The sequence below is a fragment of the Bidens hawaiensis genome, unplaced genomic scaffold, assembly GCF_021521415.1.
Source record: "Bidens hawaiensis isolate Kalapana, Puna unplaced genomic scaffold, B.hawaiensis_p1.1 tig00007641_1, whole genome shotgun sequence".
Classification (NCBI taxonomy): Eukaryota; Viridiplantae; Streptophyta; class Magnoliopsida; order Asterales; family Asteraceae; genus Bidens; species Bidens hawaiensis.
This window is the reverse complement of record NW_027491532.1, coordinates 260384-287985: the sequence shown is the minus strand read 5'-3', so window position 1 is coordinate 287985 and position 27602 is coordinate 260384. Positions and strand designations below refer to the sequence as shown.

At 36.7% G+C, this 27602-nt stretch overlaps 1 protein-coding gene and 2 pseudogenes across 2 annotated transcripts; 1 reads left to right on the top strand and 2 right to left on the bottom strand.

The window, feature by feature from the left end:
• The first annotated feature begins 13386 nt into the window (after window positions 1-13386).
• LOC143635638 (stemmadenine O-acetyltransferase-like) lies at window positions 13387-14684 on the top strand (annotated as a pseudogene).
• Window positions 14685-15406: 722 nt separating this feature from the next.
• Window positions 15407-18600, bottom strand: LOC143635661 (uncharacterized). The gene is made up of 2 exons (XM_077103434.1): window positions 18233-18600; window positions 15407-15857 (listed from the first exon to the last, which is right to left on the bottom strand). The coding sequence occupies exons 1-2, from the start codon at window positions 18598-18600 to the stop codon at window positions 15746-15748; spliced, it is 480 nt and encodes a 159-aa protein (XP_076959549.1). The 3' UTR covers window positions 15407-15745.
• Window positions 18601-20166: 1566 nt separating this feature from the next.
• Window positions 20167-26374, bottom strand: LOC143635637 (uncharacterized; annotated as a pseudogene). The gene is made up of 13 exons (XR_013154098.1): window positions 26194-26374; window positions 26054-26082; window positions 24558-24660; window positions 24259-24427; window positions 24009-24188; window positions 23756-23916; window positions 23385-23661; window positions 23111-23325; window positions 22936-23034; window positions 22374-22849; window positions 20961-21733; window positions 20395-20593; window positions 20167-20320 (listed from the first exon to the last, which is right to left on the bottom strand). The product of XR_013154098.1 is annotated as an uncharacterized LOC143635637 (transcript).
• Between the last annotated feature and the right edge of the window lie 1228 nt (window positions 26375-27602).

The window sequence follows — 27602 nt, the reverse complement described above, 5'->3', positions numbered from 1 at the left end:
GAAATCAAACTTCCAATATATATTGAAGGAACTAACTCTCTACAAAAATTTTGTGTTATTGACTCATTATCTTATTGTAATGTGATATTAGGCAGGCCCTGGATCCACAGCATGAAGGCAGTACCCTCAACTTATCATCAATGTGTGAAACTCCCAAGTCCTTGGGGAGTCATCAAAATTGAAAGTGATCAGCAAGATGCCAAGGAATGCTATGCTTCATCAATGAAGTGGATTACAAAGCCTACTCAAGCATAGCAATTACAGAAACAGCCAAGGAAGGTCCTGCAAGCAAGAGAGAAGGATGTAAAGGAAGTGTCTTTGGATCCTCAGGATACTGAGATCAAAGTATTATTAGGATCAAGTATTCCTAAGGATATTGAGATGGAGTTGATATCGAAACATGAAGATATGACAGGTATCTCTAAATCTATAATTACTCATAAACTTGGTATAGATAAATCTTTCAGGCCGGTACATCAAAAGCGAAGGAAGTTTGCTCCTGAGAGAAACGCTATCATACAAGAAGAGGTGCAGAAGCTGCTCAAAAACAAGATGATAAGAGAGGTCCAATATCCTAGATAGTTGGCCAATCTAGTTGTTGTCCAAAAGAAAAATGGAAAATAGAGAGAGTGTGTGGACTTCACATACCTGAATAAGGCCTGTCCAAAATACCCATTCCCACTCCCACATATTGACTCAATGGTGGATGCAACTGCTAGCCACGAGCTACTAACCTTCATGGATGCATCCTCAGGATTTCAACAAATTCAAATGGAGCCTTCAAATCAAGAAGATACAGCCTTCATGACTCCCACAGGTATATACTGTTATATTGCAATGCCTTTTGGACTAAAAAATGCATGTGTAACATACCAGAGGCTAGTCAACATGATGTTCAAAGACCAACTGGGGACACGATGGAAGTCTACATAGGAGACATGGTGGTAAAGTCAAGAAAGGCTGAGGATCATCTCGAAGACTTGGCAACATCATTTGACATCCTAGATGAGTATAACATGAAGCTGAACCCAGCCAAGTGTCATGTTGGTGTCAAAGCAGGAAAGTTTCTTGGATATATGGTTACCAAGAGAGGAATCGAAGCAAGCCCTGAGCAGATCAAAGCTATCCTGGATATCAAATCACTAAGAAATGTTAAAGATGTCCAAAGGTTAACGGGTAGAATAGCAGCTCTCAACAGATTCATCTCAAGATCTTCAGAGAAGTGTAAAGACTTCTATGATATCCTGAGGAAGAATCAAAAATTTGAATGGGGAGAGAAGCAAGAAGGGGCATTGGTATCCTTGAAGGAATACTTATCCTCAGCGCCACTCCTGATGAAGCCGGCTGATGGTGAACCGTTATCCTTGTACTTAGCTGTTTCTGGAAGTGCAATAAGTGCTGTCTTAGTCAAAGATCACGAAGGTCAACAGCATCCAATATATTATGTAAGTAAAAGTCTACTAGATGCTGAATCCAGGTATTCTTATCTTGAAAAGTTGATTTTAGCACATATAATGGCTTCTACTAAATTAAGACATTATTTTGAAACTCATGTTATTCATGTAAAAACTAACTATCCTATTAAAGCTGTTTTGAGAAAACCAGAAATGTCAGGTAGGATGGCAAAGTGGGCTATGAAACTTAGTGCATACGATATCTTGTATGAGCCAAGGACAGCCATCAAATCACAGGCACTTGTCGACTTTGTGGCTGATTTTAGCCAGGATATACTTGAGGAAGTAGAAAAGGAAGTTCAACAACTGGAGGTCAAGGAAAGTTGAACTTTGCATACCGATGGTGCCTCCAACATAAGAGGAACAGGTCTGGGTATCCTGCTAAAATTGCCACAGGGGGGACATAATACCTCTATCTATATCTTGTGAATTTCAGACTACTAATAATGAGGCTGAGTATGAAGCCTTAATAGCTGTTTAACATTTAGCTAAGGATATGAAGGTCAGGTATCTTCAAGTTTATGTTGATTCTTTGTTATTAGCTAACCATTTCAATGGCTCTTATGCAGTGAATGCAGAAAACTTAGCGAAATATTTAGAAATAGTTAAGAAATTAGCTATGTGTTTCGAGACATTTGATATAGTGCAGGTACCAATGGAAGAGAACAATGAAGCGGATGCCTTAGCAAATTTGGCATCAGCTCTGAAGATACCAGGAGATGTCAAGATACCTATCGTGCATATCTTGACTCCAGCAACAAAGGAGAACTACAAAGTCTTGGAGACTTCAAATCCTAAAGATAATCCAGTATCTTGGACCGATCCCATAAAGCTGTATCTTCAGGATAACGAGATTCCAGAAGGAGAAAATCCCAGAGCTTTCCGAATGAAGGTAACCCAGTATATTATCCTAAATAATACTTTGTATAGAAAATCACTTGCAGGTCCATACTTGAGATGCTTGGAATATCAAGAAGAAGAAAAAAAGTTCTCAAAGATATACATGAAGGTGATTGTGGAAACCACACTGGGGGCAGAGCCTTAGTATCCAAGATACTGAGGACAGGTTACTTCTGGCCAACAATGAAGAAGGACGCAATGAACTTCTCCAGAAAATGTGATGCTTGTCAAATACACAGCAACATCTTGCATCAACCAGCTGAACCATTATATCTTATCATATCTCTGTGGCCATTTATGAAATGGGGGATGGACATTGTGGGAAAGCTGCCCAAGGCTCCTGGTGGAAAGGTCTTTATGTTGGCTATGACAGATTACTTCTCCAAGTTGATTGAAGCAGAAGCATTTGTCCAAATTAAAGAAAAGGATGTGATATCATTCATCAAACGCAATATCCTGACAAGGTTTGGTATCCCGGCAGAGATTGTTTATGACAATGGATCACAGTTCATCGGTAGTAGAACCACCAACTTTTGTGAAAGTTGGGGAATCAAGATGGTGACTTCAACTCCAGTACATCCTCAAGCCAATGGTCAAGCAGAGTCAAGTAACAAGATCATCATCAATAATAAAAAGAAGAAATTGGGATCCAAGAAGGGAAAATGGGCTGAAGAACTACCATTTGTTCTTTGGGCTGATAGAACCACTTCAAAAAATACAGACAAACACCTTTCTCTTTGGTGTTTGGGGCCGAAGCCGTTATCCCTACAGAGATGGTAATCCCCACAGCAAGAACCAACATCCAAGATACTGAGTCCAACAATCAAAGCCTTACTGAAGACCTAGATACCATTGATGAACTCAGAGATCTCGCCAAGATCAGGATGGCAGCATACCAACAAAGGATAGCCAAGTCCTACAACAAGAATATTCGGATTCGAAGATTCCAAGTAGGAGATATGGTGTTAAGAAAGGCATTTCAGAATACCACTAACCCAGCAGATGGAAAGCTAGCTCCAAAATGGGAAGGTCCTTACTTGATCGATTCAGAAGCAAGAAAAAGGGCCTACAGGTTAATCTCTATGGAAGGTATTCCTATACCAAGAGCTTGGAATGTTATCCATCTTAAGGCATATTTTTGCTAGTATCCTTAACTGGTATGTTCGTATCCTCAATAATCCAAGATAAAGGTATGTCCCTTCATCTATTATTACATATTTAAACTTTTTATTATCAAGTTTACTAACTTAAGCATCGGAGGGGTGTTAGCCAGGCTAACACCCACCCTCATCAAGAGTTTAGTGTTTTGCAGTTATCCCAAGGATACGTTATCTTCACAACAGTCAGAGGCTAATCACCTCACACACGAATAAGATATCCCTAATATCTCCTAAGGTTTAAAGGTCTTCACCTTTCCAATGAACGCCTGGAGCGCATGAATAACATATCTTGGATATATCCTAAGGTTTAAAGGTCTTCACCTTTCCAACGAACGCTTGGAGCGCACGATGATTCGAATATAGTTCGAGGCAGGCGGACAAGACCAGTTGATAATCGTTTGTTGTTGGCTATATACCGAATCCTTAAGATAAGTGGCAGACGTGTCACACATACGGTTTATAACATTTTCATGTTATCTATGGTTTATAACATTTTCATGTTATCTCAAGTTTTGGAATTTACATGCCCGTACGTTTGGGACTTTCCCCAGTATTATCTCAAGCTTAGACATTTTCATGTCTCTCAAGTAAAGGCCTAATCGCCAGTGCAAAGGCTTTATCGCTAGTAAATGGGCTTTATCGCCAGGATTACCTAACTTTGTTTTGACAGATTGAAGATCGGACAATCACTAAATGGAGAGATGTTACAAGGTTGTTTTTGACTTAGCAAAATTCCAAAAACATGATACTTCAAGAAGCTCAACAATTGGGGACATCATATGTAAGCTAACTAGATTTATAAATGATCTCCATAAAGGTACTCCTTACACTTAGTTCTGTCACTCAATTTATATTTCAAGGTATGATCTTTTGGTTTGATTGTGATAACTCACGCAAGGCATAAGGATATATTATCCTTAAGATGTTTTATACCAATTCCTAATAAGTCTTTTGATTATGTTTTCTAAAAACATAAAAGTATTTTTATGTTTAGGATATGATCTTCAGGATATCTTAATACAAAGTCTTAAAAGATACTTTTTCTGAAACTATAATACTCAAGAAGCGTGTTTTGAAGATACAGTATTCGAAACAATAACTTATTTCAAAAATTAAAGACATGTAACATTCCAACTAAAACTTATAAGCTACTGAACACAATGCTTAAAGCCAAAAGATTATATTATTAATAATCATAAGTGCAGGAAAGTAAAAACGCAACACTGGGTTTCGTCTTGAAAAGCCAAGATCCCTCCACCCAAGTATTTCCAGATGTTCAAAAGTCAAGATAACATGAGCTTCGTCTTGGAAAGTCAAGATCCCTCCACTCATGTATCCTAATATCCTAAGCATATTATTGTTCAAGACAGAAAAAGTAAATTGTTCAAACAACCATTACAACCCAACATCACACCATCAAACACATAAAAATTGGGCTCAAGCTTTTTATTTACCGCCATCACTGCCCAATTGCACCTCACCACTGACCGCCTCCACTGCATCCTTGATCACCACTTCCACAGCCTCCTCTGCAGGCTTCTTCGTACCACTAGGACCAGCATCCTCCACATTCTCACCATTAAGCTCGGCCAAGACTCTCTCCCAAGCAGCCACATCCCAAAAAGGAGTCTCCAGCCCTACGTCCTTAGCCTCCTTGGCCATCCTAAGCCGGGACTGGAAAATGGGAGACAGCAGCCGATTTCTTTGCTCCCTCATTAACCTCCTGGATCTGCACAAGTAGATCCGCCTCTTAGTGGACTAGCTCCTTCTTGGCCAGCGAGAGTTCCTGCTTCAAGTCCTCGATCTCTTTCGTCTTCTTATCAAGAAGGCTGGTTTTGGCGTTAGCAATCTTCGACATTTCGGCAATACGAGTGTTGGCCTCAAGAAGCTCATGATGGAGATCATTGAATTTGGAGGATATCAATCCTAATCCCTGCACAAATCATAATAGCCTTAGCATATGTTATCTACAGGATACAAGGGTAAAACACAAAACATACCTGATTAAATTCAAAATCGCATGTCGGAGAGGAATCGGAGGTATCCTGGGTCTTCCTCTTAGCACGAATGACTTCGGGTTTAGGCTGAGGGACAGGAGCGGCTTCTTTCTTCTTAGTGCTACAAGTAGAGACCATGCTGTCAATGTCGTCCAAAGCAAAAGCTAAAACAAATTTACCTATGAGTATACAGGTTAGTATCCCTAATCCTTAAAATATCTATACTAACAATTCAGTATTCCTTACCAGACATAACGGAGCTCGCGGACGGAGATGATTCTTGGAGACCGGACTAGAAAAGAAATGTTCTCTCATCCTCGTCAATGAGGTAGAAAGAAGATAGCTTGCTCTCGATATCCTTCCTAGGTGGGGTAATCTCGAAGAACTTCAGAGCTGCAAAAGACAAAAAACATAACAATCAGCAAAGATCTCAGCATATATCTTCAAGATAATGTATCCTACTTTTGGAAACCCAAAGGTATGGAAGATTCTCAGGATGAGGAAGAGAATCTCTCCTAACAAAGAAGAATTGTTTCTTCCATTGGTCGTTATTCTGGGTATTTCTCAGAATAAGCGGGGCTCAGCCAGATTTGGTTTTAAGAACGTATCTTGAAGACCCGTGGCTGCGAAGATCATACACAGAAGCAAGCTCAGAAAGGGTGAAGTCAAGATCATGATCGGTAATTAACTTTTTCCAAAACAAACAAGGTCCTCCAAACCATCGGCATGGTTTGGACAAAACTAAGCCCAGTTCTGATAAAAAACTTGGTGGTAAAAGCTGGAAAGGGGTAAGTAAAACCGATCTTGAATGGTAAAAACGGAAAATAAATCCAGGTCTTAGAGACAAGATCAGATAAGACAGCTGGGTTGAAGGGTCGGAAAATGGTTCCCGGAGGGAAGCGGCCTTGGAATTGTAAGCTCGCAATATCGTTGTTATTGAACGTGCATATCTCGTTCACAGGGTTGGCAAGAAGATTTTAGGAAACGAAATCCTCAATACCAGAATCATAGAGCTTCGGGCTCATGATTTTCAGAAGATGAATGGGAGAAAGTGAGAAGAAATTACCTGGATAGAAGAGCAAGTGAGTGAAAGCTTTATTTATCCAAGTAATTATAAGGCCAACCTAGGGTTTATTCAAAGGACGGACGAGTGACACATGCATCAACAATCTACCACGCATGTGAAGATTCAAAATTCAAAATTTGAAAGTTTTACAGCTGTAACCCATATCTACAGCTGTTAAATTTGGGGACAATTTTTAGGGCTCGGATTTTCTGTATCCTCAGCAAACATTACATTCAGAACAAATCTAGGATGTGGTATTCTCTAAGGTAACAGGTATCCTAATTATGTTATATAACTAACGTATAGTTTGCTACTTTCCTTGTTTACCAGGCCATAGGTAGTTGCCATGATCTCCCGAGGACTCGCACTTGCCGTTATTAGAGCGTGGCCAATAAGGAAACGTGCTGATTAAAAGAATAACGGCTAATTAGACTCACTCCAAAGTTTCCTAAATTATAGGCCATATTGTTAGTTTTGTTTTTGTATAAATAGAGCTACAACCTTTGATCAAAACACACACTCTAGCACTCGAGAACTTACTAGTACTCGCATTCTCTGTAATCACGATCAAGTTTGAGCTCCACACTTGTAATCACCTTTATTATTAATAAACCAGCGATCACCACCCGGGGTTTTTTTCTTGTTATCCTAAGGATAGCAGATTTTTCCTCGTAACAAATCTCTGTGTTCATACTATCTTTACAAGCACCTAGTCCCGATTTACTAAATTGGTCCGAAATCACTGTTGTTAATTTTTGACCAAAACAAGAAGCCATTTCCAGATTGAGCTTGAGCGGATTGTGATTGTAGATGAACTTTTTGAATGAAAAACACCAGCCCCACGGTGGACGTCAAACTGTTTAGGTAAAAAAATTACCTAAGCAATTTAGTGATCAAACTTTATAAGTAAGGTAACGTGTTCTTTAGAATATTTCAAGTGTATGTGCGTAAAGCAATAAATGGCTTAGGATATAGTGAGGGAAAACCCTTGATCCTTAGTAGGACTCCGGCAAAAAACCTCGGGAGGGGAAAACTATTCGCCTGCCTCAGATTTAGTAATAAGTAAAAAGTGTCACAATTCGAGAACTGCTGATAAACAAGTCTAGAGTATAGAAGAGAGTTAGTGTAGTGCAAGTTGTTGTAAGTGTTCTATATTGTTCATCACAGCCTCATATATAGTCAAATGATTATCTCGACAATAAAAACTATTAACTATGTCTTTAAGAGTGCCATTGGACCAAGTCACCTTTGTTTCCATTTTCCACACACTGTTGATCAAGTAACGAGCTACTAGCCGTTGGAAGTCATTAGCAGGTTGTTTCAGCTGAGACATGCATCACGATCGTAACCAACAGCGAGGATCCCAGTCATTTAATGTGTCTTTAATGCAATGATTACTCTTGGCTGTTATATGACTTGTTTCAGACGTTTGACCCGAGCATTTAATGAACTTCTAATGTCAATCAAATCACCAATGACTACCTGCAAAAATATAGCCGTTAATAAACAAAATAATAGGTTCAGGATACCGAACCTGTTTAGGATCCTTGCTGGCAAAATATCGAGACTCAGGATCCTAAAATGAGATTTTGGTCCATAGCAATTAAGCATCTTTGATTATTGCAGTATTGCTACGTTTGAGTTTGACCACTTATAACCAGTTACCATTATGTTCATCTATTTGGTTATATCGTTTCACCAATATTTGTTCATCTATTTTGATTATGTTTCATTAATATTGACAAAAAATATGTTTGTCCTATAGACCTATTTTATTTAAAGGGGAAAGTTAACGTACAAATTAAATGAACATGCTAACTGTGAGAATCAAATAGTGTAATTGTATTTACAAGTAGTGCAATTGTGTAATTACATTGTAGTGTAATTAAACTATGTTGTAATTACACTAACTATAATTACACTATGTTGTATATATAATTACACTACTTGATTCTCACAGTTAGCACATTAATTTAATTTGTATTTGATCAAAACCCTTATTTAAATTTGACCACAATGAACCATAGCGGTTGCTATATTTTGACCTTGATTCACTAGCTTGGATACATATTTGCGACGGATAATGGAATTCTGAAGATTTGTGGCATCTTTGTAATGTTTAAGAACCTATGTGGATGAAATCTTAGCTATTTCAGTTTTTGGTATATCATGTACTTGAAAAACAAAGATAATTTATCATTAACTTGTGTGGAACTTCTATGCTTGTTATATGTGAAGAAAAATAATAACTTAATTAATGGTGCATGCTAAGTTTATAGATGAAAATATAGTCTGTCGCCCTATGGATAATGATTTCTACATGTGTATAAAAGCTAGAACTAAAGGGTTTTGAGTATTGACATGAACAGCTGTGTAATATTTGTAGTAGTTTAAGCTGCTGTTGGAAAAAAGTGTAATGGGTTATAACATGTTTTATAAGCTCATTTTTTTATGTTATTTGTTTATTGTTTTGTAGGATTTTAGAAATATATATAATAGTTACAAATCCGTCCTAAAAGTATTTACATCTCAAATGTTGGTTCGTCACTAAATGTTTCATTGCAAACTATTCGCAAACGCACCCTATCGCAATATTTCTTCTGCCATAGAAGTTGTAGCAATGAAACAAGTTTTTTTTTTAAAGTTACTCACAATCCGACCATCCCCTCGCCAAAAGGCGGTGTTTGAATGCCTTCGGGCTCCTCGGACTCAGGATTTTCTAACGGCCATCCTATTGAAGGATTAGGCCAACGTATGTCGGGTTTGGAGTATCGGGCTATCCTTAAGTCCCGGTTAATGATCCATATGTTCCCGACGGATGAACCTTGCCCAATTTGTCGCAAGGTCTGTTTGGATTCTTTTGGTGACCATGCGGTGCATTGCAAAGAATTGCCTGGCTTTAAATACAGACATGATCTGGTTAGGGATGTTCTGTGTGATGTTCTTAAACGGGCAGGGATTTCTGCTAAAAAGGAGGCCCCTGTTAACTTTCTCACGGATCCTATTGAAGGGAGGTCTACTTTACGACCAGCTGATATTCTTGTGTTCGGGTGGGCAGGGGGGAAACACGCCTGTGTGGATCTTACAGGAGTGTCTCCTCTTGTTGGGCTCAGGGACCGTGGGTTTGTTGTGGGTCAGGCTGCGTTGAAGGCTGAATCGGGTAAAGTTGTTAAACACGAGAAAGCTTGTTTAGATAATCAACATGTCTTTCTACCATTTGCCTTTGATACATTTGGTTTTCTGGCTCCAGAGGCTGTGAAATTTTTGAGTAGGGTTCAGCGCGTCGTACACGGAACCTCTTCAGCTTCTAGGTCCCAAAGCTTCGTTTTTAGCAGGATTGGCTTTGCTGTTCAAAAGGGGGTTGCGGCGCAGCTTGTTGCCCGTTTGCCTGCCACTTTATTGTAATCGTTTTATAGTAAATTATATAAAACTTCGATCCGATCTTAATATTTCGACATAGAGTTCGAACCAGCTCGTAGCGTTATTTTGTATCCTAGTAGGATGGACAATATTTAGAAATTCCTATTATGTCTATCTCACATATAATAATAGTATAAGATAATATTTAGTCAATAAAGGTTAAAGTTAGGTATATAAGTTCTTGTTACATTCTATTTTATTCTTCATGGATCCAAATTTCAATCATATTATGCGAACGAGGCTATTTAATTATGTCTTTCTTCTTTGTCCATGAGTAATAAGTATAACCAAACATTATATTTGGTCTTAGAATGATGACAAATAAAATAACAAAAAATTAACCGAAAACAGGTCTTGTTATGAACCGGACCCGAGCCCAAATTAGCCCAGTTAAGACGGCCCAACATATCGATAGGTCTCATGATAATATGAAGCGGGAGAGAACAAAGGGAGATAACTAATATGATGGATATAATATGATGTGTGTGTTTTCTTAAGTTGTAATCTCTGATCTTCCCATCCTTTTTTCTTATTAGTTATGATTTCTTCAATTGTAATCTTAACGTCACTACATCGATCGAACCTAGTTACTGATTTATGAATTTGATTATAATTGGTTGTGTGGATCCAATCACTTTAATGTTAATGTGATTGATGTTGATTCTCTAAACAAACAACCATGAGGAATTCAGAAGATGGATACATTTGGAGAAAATATGGACACAAGCAAGTTAAAGGTAGTGTTTTTCCTTAAAAGTCTACACTCAAAACAACAAAATCAAAGCCGCAAATCGCATGCAGGTAAAGCATATAACATTGTTTACTATGAGTGGTTAAATGCCCTGCTTGGGTGCGCGCATATAATGTGTATATGTGTGAACCCTCAGGTGGGCTAAAGTGAAATTGCACTAATTTTGACGTTATTTTACTAATCTCGTGAAAATAACGTTAAAAGTGGCGGAAGGTTAATCAGGCATCATGTGGTAGCGTTGATAGCCGAAAGACAAGGGTACATGCACCAATCGGCCGGTGTCCCAATGGTTGAGTGTTATGTGCCTTATGTCCAAGGCTTGATGCAAAACTACCATCGAGCTGGGGGTCTCACCGGAAGCAACCTCTCTATTCCTACGGGGTAGAGGTAAGGCTGTCTACATCTTACCCTCCTCAGACCCTACCATAGCTTTGCTATTGGTGGGATATACTGAGTACGATGATGATGATGATGATATTGTGTAGAATACGTCTTCGTGTCTTTTGGCAGGTTAATATGGTTTTCTTATGTGTTTCTTTAATATAGGATTTGTTGGCTAGGGTCTTATAAAATGGTGATAATTAACTAATTATGACAATGACAATAGATGAACCTAATTATTAATTTTATAATGTACGAGTTGAAAATGAAAGAGTACTTCACTATCCCTTAAAATAAAATGAAACCTGATTAACAAAAAGAGAAAAATGGTTATTTTAACTTTTAATATGGGTGATAGTGGTGGTTGTACTTCAAGGACATCAAGAGTCAAGACCAACAATTGAATATGTTCAAGATTCTTTAAATATCATAAGACAAATTATTAATTTTTTGTATATCTTACAATTTTTTTTTAAAGGAGGGTTTACAAGTTTTCTTATCATTGTTTCTATTGTCCCATAAATTGTAGATCATACTCCGAACTAGGTTGTTACCCCGCGCGTTGCATTGGGCTATTCTGTTGGTCAGGCGTCGTTTCCATAAGTTGCCGCAAATTCGGTTGGTATAGGCTACGTTCTTTACGGTACCAAAACTAAACCTAAAAAATAATTCCTCAAAATAACGTTAAAAACAAAGTAAAAAACGAAACATCACACCACCTTACTTTTTCATTGGTTGATTTAGTATGAAATCAATTTAAAAAAAACAAAAGAAAACCATAAAAAACAAAAATACAAAAAAACAAAACGAAAGAAAACCATAAAAAACAAAAATACAAAAAAAAATGACTTAGATAAGGTTTGAACTCAGAACATACCGGTTAAAACAATACAACACCACCACCACAACAGCTTCCTTTTTTGTTACTTTAATTACTTCCAAATGAATAAATAGTTAAACAGATTTTGAAATATTAAAAAAAAACTTAGTGGCTGTCACATGACAGCCACTGATTAAAGCAACAACAAAAATACTGTAGCTTGAGGTTTTCCTTTAATATATAGTATAGTCTAATAATTTATCTAATGACATTCCTAGTGGATCCATGACAAAGTAAAAGCGTCTTGTCAAATGTTGCATTCCCCTTTTAATGGCTACATATAGTAAGTATGGTGGCTCTAGGATATGGTTATCGACGTCTTTTGACCGCCTGTCTCGTTTTATAAAACAAAAGGCGGGGATGAGGTGGTTTACAGTGGTAAAGATGGCATGCTGGTGTCTAATGAGAAGAAATCAACAAAGTGACTTTGGTTGCAACTTTGTAGAGGGTGGTGTCTCAGGCGATGGTTGCAGGTGGTGGTGGTTTAGTACGGTGTATACTTTCTAATATAAAGGATAGCGAGTGAAAATGATTCTTTCAAAAAAGCACTTAACATCATCTAGTGTGTTTCCGAATTTCAAACCGATATTTTAGGGTTTTTGATCGAAAGAAATATACGAATCGACTGATGTATAAACTTATCTCGAAACGGTGATTCAAATGGCTTGCTTTTTGTTAGTTGGAAATTCAAAAGCTCTGAAACACTGTTTCGGCATTTGGGTCAACATTTCGAGATAAGTTTTACATCAGTCGACTCGTATTGTTCTTCCGACCAAAAGCCCTAAAACATCGGTTTGAAATTCAGGAAAAACTTAATGACGTTAAGCTTTTTTTTTTTTTAACGGAGGTCTATTGAGAGAAAAATAGTCGAAAGGTTGGACCATTGACATGGATTTTTTAAATGTGAAATTATTATTGGCAATACACAAAGTGTGAGATTATTTATTTTCAATTTATCTTTTTATTTTCTTATTTTTCCTATGTTCTCATTAGTGTTTTCATATTCAATGGTCTAATAATGCATAAAGATGCTTCTAGTCAGCATATAATTATATAATACTGTCAGCTTTCATGCTTGCACCCTGTGCCATTAATATATAATATATAATATATATATATATATATATATATATATATATATATATATATATATATATATATATATATATATATATAGGGATTCTACATGAAGATTTAGTAATGTGCTACCCATAAAAAGCACCACATGCTGCTTTGTAAGTACCAAACTCAGAATCACTCGTCTTTAGACATGTTTTCTTCCCATAAAAACATTACAGTTGGAACCATATATGTGTCATTTTAAGGTTTCACACACACCCCTACAAGAAAATAAAACTTATACTTTTAATCCTAAACATGAAGGTTACTATACTTTCTAAGGAGCTTATTGCACCATCTTCTCCAACTCCTTTTAACCTCAAAACCTACAAATTCTCCTTCATTGATCAACAAATTCCACCTTATTACATTCCACTCATTCTCTACTACTCACATGATGAATCAACCGCCACAACGCGATGCGAAATAACCACGAAACTCAAAACCTCACTATCAAAAACCTTGACTCATTACTACCCTTTGGCTGGAAGATTATCCAGCAACTAAAACACGGTTGACTGCACCGATCAAGGGGTCGAGTTCTTGCTAGCCCGAGTCGAATCCAGCCTTTTAGACGTAATCAAAAGTCCGGTCATCGAAGATTTGAATAAACTCGTGAAGGTGGATTCATCATATGTGGATGATCAGTTAGTTATTCAAGTTAACTTGTTCGCTTGTGGTGGCATTGCGGTCGGTGTATCCATGTCACATAGGATAGGTGATGCTTGTAGTATTTCATCATTTGTGAGCCACTGGTTCGCATTGGCTAAAGGCGCATTGGTTAAAGGGTCGGATACCCAAGCCCCAATGCCTGGTCCGGTTCTTGACTCGGCGGTTTTGTTCCCTCCAGTGGAGTCGTGTGAGTTCAATCGAAACCCGAAGGATCTGACAGTTGTCCGGTTTAAGAATCTTGTGACAAAGAGGTTCGTGTTCAGTTCGTTAGTCATAAACAAACTGAAACACGAAGCGGTGAAAGATTATAACATGAACCCGACCAGGGTCGAGGTGTTGACGCTTTCATCTGGAAGTGTGGGACCGCGGCTTTAGGTGACTGTGAAGTCTCGGTGGCTTTCAATTCTATTAACCTGAGGAGGAAAATGGTACCTATGTTACAAGATCACCAACTTGGCAATCTTTTTCAACTATCGGGCACAGAAGCCGAACGAACCGCGAGCATGGCCAGTCGTGTGGTGAAGTTGAGGGACTCGTTTAACAAGATTGATAGCGCGTATGTGAAGAGTCTAATGAGCAAGAAAGGGTTCGAGATTGCTAGAGGTAATTTTAGAGAAATAAGAAAGTTTATGATTCAAGAGGGTGTAGGGGTGTTCCGGTTTGCAAGTTGGTGCAGATTTGCGTTTAACGAAGGTGATTTCGGATGGGGAAAGCCGGTTTGGGTTAGTTCTGCTGATTTTGCTGATGAAAACGCTGTCGTTTTTATAGATTCTGTAAAAGATGGTGGGATTGAAGCATGGGTTGTGACGAATGAAGATAATATGCATAAGTTTGGGAAGAATGCTGAGCTTCAAGAATTTGTTACCTCTAGTATTATTGTCTGATAAATATACAAGTTTGTCAATGAACAGTTAAAAAATGTTTCGTCTCTCGTAAGTGTTTTCCGCAGATGAATAATACGCACTACGAATCAGATAACTATCACTGATGGCATTAGCATGGTCTGCTGATAACCCCCTTGGTGAAAGTGAGTGGTGATGGATCTTTGTTATTTGTTAAATTAAGTGTTTACTTGTGTTCTTGATGTTTTGTACATAGTGTACTTAATTTAATGTTGATGATTGGTACTGTGTATTTAATTTAATGTTAATGGCAAAGATATGGCATGCCAAGCTCGAGTTCAGCTCGAGTTCTAATATGGGCTGGAATTTTACAACCGAGCAATTAGGCTCGATTGGTGCAGGTTGGGCTATGGTGTTGTCTGAAATAGAGTTCTCAAATTGGCTGGAATCAAGGATGTTTGGAGGACTTAAAGGTTGAAAGTATTACCAGTCCCCGTCGTGTAGCTCAGTAGGTTAAGGGGGCGTAAGAGTTGGAACAAAATTTTATATGCAGCAGTACTTATGATGTAACTAATAATATCATATAAAATACAAATACAAATTATCATATTTTTCTAAATGATTGGCTCGTTTAGGCTCACGAACATAGTCAAACTTGGTATATGAAACTCAAATTCGTTTATGAAATGAGCTCCAAAATTTCCCGCAAAGGAGCTTTTAGGTTTTGAGTAAACTATGCATTTTTTATGACTAAATATTTTAAAGAAAGTTGAGAATCTTGTTTAGTAAAAGATTACCTAGCATCAAAACAGCAGTTTCCAGGATGAGGCCAAATACCACTAAACTACCAGGATTAATACAAACTGATGCAAATACATGATCAACTATCAAATACTGGTTACTTAGACATACCCAAAAATATAAACCTAGATATAGGACGAGACCGTTATTGTTACAACTAACGGCACTAAAATTACTTGTGCAAACGCATTCTAAAGGCCAAATCCAAGTCATTAGTTGTCAAAATGCACATAGCGTCAAGGTGCAAGATTGTACCCTCGTGACCAGCAAAAAGAACGTTTGTCAGGTACTCAGGTTAGCCCTCATCGACAATAGGGGACTTCAACATCAATGAGGTCCCAGTTGTCAGGTTTGTCATCAACCACCTTCTTTCGTGGGGTTTCGTCCTTTTTGTCCACTGGTCGTTGTTGACGCCTGTATGGAAAAAGTAAACCACATATAGAAATTTTAGGCATAATATTTATAGCTAATAAAGAACATGTTAACAGCCAAAATCTGAAGGAACCAACGGTTCGCGTCCTGTTAAAGAATCTTGTAGCAAAGAGGTTAATGTTTAGTATCTTAACCATAAACAGGAGGCATGGCAAGCCTTGTGGCTAAACTGTGGGGGTCGTTTTATAAAATCATTAACGAGTATTTAAAGAGGCGAACGTACAAAAGTAGATTCACAGAAATGATAAACTGTAAGGTTCAGAACGATTTAAGGGTCTTCGAGTTTAGGATTTAGTACTGCTAACATTAAGAATGATAATTCTATAACTCACATGGATATAACTATTCAACATGGGACCATTGAATTAAAGCTTGGGTTGTGGCTTGTGAAGATAATATGCAAAAGTATGCTGAGCTTCAAGCATTCGCTATATGAAATCTGCCACAAGCCCAAAAGTTGATTTCTGAAAGCGATTTGGTTTGTCAAAGTGGTAAATTTTGAGATCCAGTCTGACATTTTGGGATCGTCCGATAAAAAGTATGTCAACAGACAACCGCCAAAAAGTGTTTTTTTCCTTTCAGTAATCATTTTCATTTATCAACAATCGAAAGCCTAGCAACAACTGTGCATTTAGAAACCTAGCAACAATGGAGTTTAGGACTGGCAGGCAGGCTTGTAAACGAACCGAACGTTCGGTGAACTATTTGGCGGCAAGTTCATTTATGTTCGTTTATTTAATAAACGAACTAACATGAACAAAAATTTATGTTCGTGAGCGTTCATTTATGTCCATTTATTTCATTTATGTTCGTTTACGTATTAATAGAGAATAATTTAATATTATCTGTATAAGTCATCTATTTAAAGGTTTCATTACGGTATTCATTTATGTTTGCTTGTGTTCATTTACATTTGTTAATATATGTTCGTTTATCTTTGTTCGTTTATGTTCATGAAATCAAATTTAATCAAATACACAGTCCCCCTCCCTATGATTGCAGAAGTAGCTAGGCGCTACCATGTTGATCAACTAGGGAGTAGCGAGTACTCGGCCTAGTCAGGGAGTACTCATTAATTACTCGTCAAGTACTTGACGCCTAGGTGCGATTTTTGCAACCAAGTGACCCTAAGTCCTAACCATGTATATAGTGTCTTTGATGGTAGAATGTAGATCTTAACATTTTCATGTAATTTAAACGGTTGCGGTTCAAGTACATGTAAGAATCATTCAACCCTAATCTCCTATCGATCAATAACCTAATTCAGATATCCACATTCTAAAATCTAAAATAATGACATCATCCACTAACTTCAACGATCAATATATAACTAACTAATTGGATCCGGGTACAAATAAAATCTAACATACTAAACATACAAATAACTAAATAACTAGAGTAATCACAACTTTGAATCAGATTAATAATGTTATAAAAAATAAATTAATGTAATAATAATTACTCTAGTTCAAAAGTTATACAGTAATAATAATTAAGGCCTCTAATGTTAACATAATTACTCCAGTTATTTGTACAGTTCTCATGATAAACCCTACCTAACTACCTAACTAACTAACTAGGGGTGAGCATAAAACCGAAAAAGCCGAACCGAAGAATTGACCGACGGTTAATTTTTTTTTTTTTAAACGAATTTTTGGTTTCAGTTCGGTTTTCCATTTTTGAAAAACTAAAAAAACCAAAGTGGTGATCAAGATTATGAAGTTGATGAATGAAGATTGGGACTAAACTTTTAGTGTTTTTTTTATAAAGAACTTTGTTGAATTTTAAACTCTACTACTCTAGCAACTTTTTATTTGTATGATTCCACATAGCACGAGGGTTGTTCAAAAAGCTCAAGGCTCAAAGCTCGCTCGATAAAAGCACGAATAAAACTAGCTATAAAAAGTTGATCTGAAACATCCTTAGATGATTTGGATCATTTTTGTAACCGAGCCAAAATTGACCCAGGCTCGGCTCGTTGGCTCGATCTTAAGCTCGTTTAACTTCAAAATCGAGCTAGAGCCTAACTAAGTTGCCTCGTTTAATTTTGAGCCCGGGCTCGAAACCACCCTGGCTCGAGTCGGGCTCGGCTCGTGAACAACCCTGGCGCCTATTTTTGTTTTTGAATTCAATATGTGGTGCTATAATTCGCTCTTACAAGCTTAAAATCATCATTTTCACTTTTATAATTTTTTTGCGATGTCTAAATGGAATTGAAAAAAAAAGAAAGAAACAGCCTATAACCGAAACCGGAAATTGAAAAACCGAAACCGAACGAAAAACCGATGACTTCGGTTTAGGTTTTGCCTAATAACCGAACCGTGCTCAGCCCTATAACTGACTAACTAACTACCTACCTTCGGGATCTCCGCCTAGCGGCATCACGAATCTTCCGTTTGCGCATCTCCTGATTGGTCTCGAAGAACCTCCTGCGCTTACACTCCTGAATCACATTCGCTCTGAAGACCTCGCGGCGGAACCTACCGACGAGGCTCTCTTCGGACTCGTCGGGAGCTACGATCACCTGCACGTTGTACGGCCGTTTGAAGAATAGTGTGTTTGAGAAGGCGAGAGATGGAAACAGTACGGAGTGGATGTCAGGAGCGTTTGTTGTTAGAGGTTTGGTGAGTGTTAGGGTTTTTAGTGAGATGGTGGTTGGTGGTGAAGAAGAGAGAGAAAGTGAGGAGAGAGAGGTTATGAGAGATGAAGAAGAAGCTGCTGCCATTGGAGCATCAGGTGGTTCTCTGCTGCAAATGCAATGGTAGTTTGGAGTTTTGACTGTGGTGTTACTTCTAGAATCTGAACCATTTAACCTTTCTATCAAATATTTTATAGTGTAAACATAATTATTTTAAGGGAAAATTGTAAATAAACCACGCCTTTAAAAATTTCTGTCAATGGTTCAATCTTTCGACTATTTTTCTTTAAATGGACCTCCATTAAAAAACACTTAACGTCGTTAAAGTTTTTTTTTCTGAATTTCAAACTGATGTTTTAGGGCTTTTGATCGGAACAAAGATACAAGTCGACTGATGTAAAACTTATGTTGAAACGGTGCTCCAAACAACCAAATAGTGTTACAATTCAGGTGTTTAAACTTCCAACTAACAAAAATGAAGCAATTTGGAGCATCGAGGTAAGATTTACATCAGTCGGCTCGTATTCGCATTCCGATCAAAAGCCCTAAAACATTAGTTTGAAATTCGGAGGAAAAAAAACTTAATGACGTTAAGTGCTTTTTGGCGAAGGTCCATTGAAAGAAAAATAGTCAAAAGATTGGACCATTGGCAGAGATTTTTTAAATGTGCGATTATTATCGTCTAAACATACAAAAGATGAGATCATTTGTTTTCAATTTGTTCAATTTGTCTTTTTAAACGTATATATAGTTTTGCTATATTTTGTAATTCTGGAGTATTAATGGAACTTAGTTTACTATTTCAATTTTTCCATCAAAATATCGATATCTTTTACTTTAAAATAGAAAGCAAAGAGGAAACAAACTACGACACTAATAAACATGCTTGATGTTTGCCTCCACCCATGTAAACTCATTGACTGCTCTGTTCGATTCTTACTTCTTGGCATAGAACTCATTGACTGCTTTGTTCGGTTCTTACGTCTTGACATACTTTAGCTTCATGTTAAAATTTTGGCTTTGTGTCGTGTTCTACCCACTAAATTGCGAACACGACTCATGGCCAAGTGGATCTAAATTTAAAAATGAGCTTTGTCTTCTGAATTGAAATTTAGTTTATATTCACTCCAGCAAATTAAAAGAAAAAAACAAGAAAATTTTGCTACAAAGAAATCTTATCAAATAGAACTTGCATACCAAAAAACCTTTTGTACTTCACATGCGTAAAACCCCCAAATCGAGTTATTCAAACAAGCATACCTTAAATGATATAAATTTCATAGCACGGCTTGTTTTGATCTGTTACCCAACACGCCCACCTCAAAACCAAATCAAGTTAACCGTTAAGCCAAAGTGCCAAACACTTGCACGAGAAAAGGCAACATAAGCAGACATAATACACCGACAGAACATGATTCATTCGTTAGGCCTAAACAACTTTCACATCTTCTAACTTAACCATCTAACATTTTACGGTTTTAAATCAAGTAAACATTTTACGGCTTCTATGACAATCATCCAACTTCTATGTACAATGATAGCACCAGTTTTCACACACTAAAAACAAATCAAGAACGCAAAACGTTATAAGAACATTTTAAGAAAAAATGAACGAAGAATTTAAAACAAACATACCAGGTAAGCAATGCAGTAATTTCTGAAATTAGAACGAGATTTTGATTTTCCCCATCGGTAGATTTGATGGAAGACTTATGCCTCTTGCCTGAATTACACTATCGGACGACTCCAATGCTCTTGATGTTTGGAGGGCCATTTCAGAATGGAGGTGAAGACACGCCATTGCCATCTGACCAAATAACTACCAGTAAGCTATGTATGTTCTCAAATGAACGGTTAATTAGGTTACTTTTTTGTACTCACCGTGTAGCATTCTTTATCGGTGTCTGATTCAGCTACTGAGAGAGCCCGTGTGCGCACCCATTCTAGCCGTCTCGATAGTTCACTGGCTCCTTCAACCAATGCAGATGCTACATAAGTTGGATTAAGAGCCAACAATATGCATGATGCTGCAAATGGCACAGATTTACGAACATATGCTTCTACGTGATGGCTTATTTCCCTGCAATTAATGCCATCAATATAAAAATCAACATACAAGTTACTGAATATGATTACAAATAGAATATTGTCCCATTTTTGTGTGCCAAATATGATTACAAGTAGAACATTACTTGCTTACTTCAACATTAATCTAAATATTTATTTGATTAACCTGACTTAAGAGATTCTATTCATACAATATCACTTTAACGACTTTCGTTCAAACCAAATTGGACCAATTTCTCTTAAGCTAACTTTTTTTAAGTTACGCATTTGACTCATCAGAGATAATGCATAACCCAAATGGGCCCATTCATAAGTAAATGGATTGAAAATACCAATTCTAAAGACACAATTTAACCGATGCAAATAGGCATTTATAATACCTGGTACTCAGCATATCCAGTAACGGGAGTGCCAAAGCCGATGCTTCAGGATGCATGGCAGAACACTTCATACAGATACCAAGCATGTGAATAAGTTTTCCAAGAACAATAAAATCCATACCAAGAAAGTCAACCCCATGACTTTTTTTGTCAAACCCCTGCATGGCTGGCAGCAAAAACGCAGCTGCAAATGGAGGAAACTTATTCTGAGACCATTCCACCCGGTTATCCTGCAACACGTCCATTGACTTAGCACTCCACCGCCTTGACTTTCCTCGTTTTACCTGGCCCGGTTTGCTCGGAAGGTCTCGTTCGTAAGTATAAGTCAAACTCAGCGGAGACACGGTTCCTGATATCTCTTTCCAAACAGTTGATCCTGCGGGCCCAATGCTACTTGGCAGGAACCATGGTTGACTTTCAGCGGTGGTCAATATTTGGGGTTTTGTGGGGTGCTTTTGTCTAGCGGTTTTTGTGTGAGCGAGTTCAAGTGCTGCATCAGTCATGACATCAAGAATCATGATCCGTTGACTCGTGTCAACATTAGGTGAATATAGTAGTTTGTTTATTGGATCTAGAGTTCCTAGTGGGCAATTGACAGTTAGGGCAATTAGGGCTTTTTGTCTTTTTTCTTCTGCAGATTCTTCTTCTCCTTCTAAAGTTGAATCTGAGCAACGAACCTGGACAAGGGTTCTGACTAGATCACTTGCTATAAATGGAAGCTCATCTGGTGCTGCTCTAATAAGCCTTTCAGCAACGTCTAAAGCTCTTTCAACCTGCAAAAAGATTATGTGTGTGTGACAATATCATATATAAATCGGCTTGAGCCATATGAAATAATATTAAGTGAAGCTGCAAAAAGACTATTAAATACAAGTCATGTAATTTTAAAGTTTGAACAAATGATACCTAAGTGGTCGTTCGTTCATTTATGTTCGCGAATGGTCGTTCATTTACATCGTTTATGTTCGTATTTACGTTCATTTATGTTCGCTTAGGCCCATTAAAATTTAGTTTAGTTTTGTGAAATTAAAATATCACACATTATACAATTTAGTCTAGTTAGATTCAAATTTTTAGGCCCGAGAGATTGATACTCACATTTACTTGTAACTAGTGTAAACCTCAGTTATCTCCATTTATATTCATTCATCTATGTTCAGTTAAATTCATTCGTTTATGTTCATATACATTCATGAACCGTTCGTTAATCCTATTAACGAACAAATATAAACAAACATGAACATGTTCATTTCCTTAACAAAGGAGCGCGAACAAGATAACATTTTCGTTTAACTATTCGTGTTCGATCCCCTGTTCGGTAAAAGTTAAACGAGCGAACATGATCATGCTGCGTTGGTGTTTGTTAGGCTCGTTTACAAGCTTATAAGATAACTTCATAAGAAAACGACTTACACCATCAGCATCATCAGACTTCCTTAATGCTCCAACAACATCAACCAACTGCGAAAAATTCTTCTTCAAATCGGTATCATCATCAGACAAATCATATGGTTGCAAGGAAGATTCACTTGATGTTTCAGACACATCATCATCATCATCAATGTTGCTTTATACATCAGAAGTGGCTTCATTATTCAATGTTGCAGGATCAATAACCTCATCAGGATCAACCAAAGTTAATTGCTTTATCTCTTTATTCATATTCTTAGTCTTTGCATCTTTATAACCCTTCTTTTGGTTTACATCCGTTTCCTTGCCATCTGATATTGCCATGTCAGCATTCGCTGAAGTGAACTCCCAATTAATATTCTCCTCTTTGCAGTCATCATCAAGATATAAAGGATTACTCGGGTCTATCACTTTTGAGAAGACTAAAGCAATACTGTTGGCCATCTTGCGAACCAAATGTGAAGGGCTTTCAAGCCTACCTGACATCATCAAACAAAAAAATGAAATGAATAGGAAACAAAAGTTAGTTGTAATTACTTATCAGTTGTTCAAAAGAGATGCATACAACTAACTCCTTGAAGAATCAAATGCATCGCATCTTTGGTAGCATCTAAATCTTCTTTATTTAGCTTTTCTAACGAAAGGCCAATTGCTGCAGTTAAATCTGAATCTCAAGTTAAGAAATCACTATAGCCTATTAACAAGTTGTTAATGTTAGAAAAGAAATTAATAAAGGATACAAGCTTGTTGCTCTATTGGTGCTGACTGGACAAAATCTCGTTTGGACCATACTGCAAGAAGACGTTTAATAGTATCCAATAGATTGCAATGACTTTGACTTTTGACTTTGAAGTCAGTATCAGGAGGACATTGAAGGATCGAAAATTGAAGAATCCATCTCAGACAACATACTGGAAACAACTTCCAGAGTAAAAATCTTTCTGTAAACATAGACCTGTAATATTATCTGTTAAATTAGCTTGCCATATAAAACATTTCGAAGGCATGTCATACCTGATGGAAGATTGGAGCTCAAAAATATGGTGAAACAACAACCAAAGAATCCAGTAAGCTTCAACATCATTAATGTTTTGAGTTGCTAGTTTATGTAAAAGCTGCTCAGATATTCTTTCTACAGCATAAGAATCTATAATTGCCTCCATTATCTTTGACCAAAACTGCAAACCAGGCTTTGACTTAAAAGCCTCGGAAACAGTCAAATCACTGTCGGGCTGCATAAAGGTTTGAACTTGGGTAACAATTCGAGGGACCATTTCGCTTAGAAGCACATCTGCATGTGTTAATTAACAAACGTCATCCTTGATCGAATTAATGCAAATAAAATTAAAGTATTCATACTTGTGAGTTGTGATACCATAACATACCTGTGGACCCTCGCCGAAAAATACGAGCAAATGCTTCCCCAATAAATAAAATAGAACCATCCAAGTCACTTGTATTGAAGTTAGTTGATTCATCATAAGAGTTTTTGTTCCACTCTTCTGCTGCTTGAATTAGTTGAATTGTTATCCTTTTGATGTATAAGCTGATAAATTATTGTCAAGATAAAATAAAATACATGATAAAGTAACAAAAATTAACATCAACTATCTTCTTTGCTGCTACAAATATGGATACTGTGATGAAAGCAAGGTTGAAGCTCCCAATCGTGCTTTATCAGGTACAGATGTAACAAGTTGTGACACTTTAGAGATTGCAGACTTATGTTGCTCAAAATTTATGTTTTCTGGTTGGTGAGAAAAATCTCTAGACAACTGAAGCACCCCATCATTTTCAAGCAAGCATAGTGCAAGCAATCTGTCATAAATATGGAAGTTAGATCTAAACACTATTGCTATGATAAATGAAACAAGATCATTGGCAATACCTCTCAGTATTTGAGCATATGCTTGTTTCAAGTCTCCCATTTGAGTGATATTGCAGATACGGAACTAAAGTTTGTACAACCTCGGATACACTGCCCTTTAAAAAGAATACATCATACAAATGTTTCTTTGCAGAAATGGGAAAACAAGTTAGCCAATTCAAAGCAACATCTGCATATCAAAACACCCAAAATCAGCATCCAAAGAAGTTATATCCTGAATAAAAACATGTAGTTCAGCTTTTATAAAATGAAAGCAACTACTGTTATATACAAAGAAAAAAAAGGAATATAGTGATTACCAACTAACAACACTCTAGACAGTGTTGGAAATGCAGTGCTTTGATAGAACACGTGCCACCAGTTATCTCTTTCATGTACTGAAGGAACTTCTGCTCCAATAACCTACGCAAATCACAAAAACAATCCATTTACCAGAATAAAACAAAAGTAGTCTAAAGGAACACACTATCCAAAGAAATGACTGATGTGACACTAACAAGTCATACAGCCCATATGACCATTTTTCATGCTATCATACGGCCCATATGATCTAACAGACTCTAGTGTGCAGACTTGATTTTACTTCATATGGTCTGAGCGCTAAGCAGTTAATGGGGAAAAATATCGGATATCGGTCAAGGACGGATATCTAGTGAGATATCGGTGGGATATCGGTAATTTTAGTATCATGTAAAATTTATATATATAGCAATTTAACACTAATAATTCAGTATAGTCTCCTACCATTAACAAATTAACCTTTTGCAAATTGCAAAACACTAACAATCGTAGCAAGTAAGAATTGTTTGAGACTTAAAACAATAACATTGAACACTAATAGTTGATAATTAAGACTTAAAACACTGATATCGGGAATATCGGTTATATATCAGTCAAATTTAGTACAATATCAGTCAATATCGTTGATATTATCAGTACCGATATTTTGACTTATATATCGCCAAGGTACCGATAACCGATATAACACTGATATATCGGTGATATCCGATATATCACTGATATATCGGCGATATCGACTGCATAGGTATAGCGTACAATTCTAGGCGTGGTGTGTGTATAGCAGCCCCCTAAATGATTGACAAAAGTATCAACTTTCAAGAGACACACACAAATCATATAAACTGTTTACATGTAGGGCTGTAAACGAGTCGAGCCGGCGTGAGTTCGAGCTCGATCTTGAAATTAAACGAGGCATCTTGGCTCAGGTTGTTTAAAATCAAGTTCTTTTAGCTAAATTTATTCGAGCTCTTATCGATCGAGCTACGAGCCACGAGTTTTTTGGACAACCCTATTTACATGTAAAACAACATAAATGTATACACTTACAGGTAGAGGTGCACAAACTGGTTTAAAACTCAAAACCAGGCTAGGTTGAAACCTGTTCGGTTTGGTCAAAAAAAGTCAAAACCGGTTTATGATCGGGTTTCAGTTCGGGTTGAAACCGGTTTCTTGACCAGGTTATGATCAGTTTCGGGTTTTGACCCGTTCTTGCTCCGTTTTGGCCGGTTTTGGTGAAGAAAATTACCAACCGGTTCCGAACCTACGGTTGTTTCTACATAATCGTATTCAAACCGGTCCGGTTTCGGTTCAATTTTCGGGTCAGTTCGAATAAACGGTTTATTTGGCCACATCTATTTACAGGACCTACTATTTAGAATAATGCAGTATCCATTTTGTATTAGCCACTAAACGAATTCACTTATATTACGAACTTGAAAACCGAAGCAATTAGTAATAACTAATAAACACAAACAAGGAGGATAGTATTACACACCTCATCTCTGTAGCGTTTGTCAATGCTACCTGCAAATATATAAAATTAAAGCCCTAGTTAACACAAATGATAATAATAATAATAATAATAATAATACTGATTAAAGCTAAGTTGAGTAATGAAATAAGGAGTTAATTGACCTGCAATTGCTTGGGAATCGAGCGGGAATATACGGAGGGCGAATAAGTAGAGTGCGTGAATGACTTGATCGACGTGTTTGGATTCGTTGATTGAAACGATGACGTTTCCGACGAACTCGAGTAGTTTGGTATTAGTGTTTGGTTCAGTTTCCTTCGTCCGTGTTCGTTCGTTGTCGTCCATGGCTTCTTCTTGGTGCTCGCCTTCTTCCTAATGCTCAGGTTTTGACAAAATTATTATTATTATTATTGCTAGCTTGTCTCAAGATCTGTGTACCTTCTAAACAGAAGAATTAAAACTTTGTTTTTAGTAGGATTGAGTTAGCTATCCAAAAGAGGTTGCAGCGCAGTTTATTGTCCGCTTACCTGCCACTTCTTTGTAAATCGTTTGGTAGGTTTCAACGAATATAAAGAAAACCATTATTATTATTATTATTACTACTACTACTACTGTTAATGTTACTATAACTATTACTTTAGTAAAGTGGAGTTTTTTCCCAAACTAGTGTCGATGAAAAAACTATTTACTAAAACGGTGTTTCTTAAAAAGTATTTACCAATATAGTGTTTTTATTTATTTTTGTATTTATTTTTCTTTTCATATATACACACTAGATTTTATCCCCCGTATTACGGGAGTTGTTTTACATTATTTATTTTTAATATTTATATATTTATATTTGGATTTTAATTTTATTTATTGTAAGAAAGTTAATAATTAATATACTTGAGGTTTGATGATAAAATTGTTCACAAATAAATGATATGCTATAATCCGGTTTAAAAGCTATTTGGGTTTGGTGATACCCATTACCCATTTATTTTCTTTTTTTTAATAAAATAGATATTGATTTTTAGTATATTCCTATTTTATAGGATTTTCATATCAAATATTTGATGAGATTAATTTTTAATATAATGAGATGCTATAACCCGTTTAAGAGTTATTTGGGTTTGGTGAGACCTTTACCAGTGAATTCAGGTCAAATGCTTGAGAAGTCTTCATTTACAAATAAAGCAATTTGATGGTTTGAGTAAATAGTTGTTTTACATTTTTTGTTTTTTAATATTTATTTTTTGGATTTTAATTTTCTTTATTGTAAGAAAGTTAATAACATACTTAGGGTATGATGATGAAAGGTTTCATAAATAAATGATATGTTATAACCCGTTTAAAAGTTATCTGGATATGGTGCCCAATGACCCGCTTATGTTTTTTACTATAAAATTGTTTATTAATTATAAATAATATCTTTTTCTTTTTAAATTGGATATTAAATTTTAGTATATCTCTATTTTATAGGATTTTTATATCAAATAATTTGTAAGATTAATTTTTAATTTAATGAGATGTTATAACCCGTTTAAGAGTTATCTGGTTTTGGTAAGACCCATACCCATGAATTTGAGTT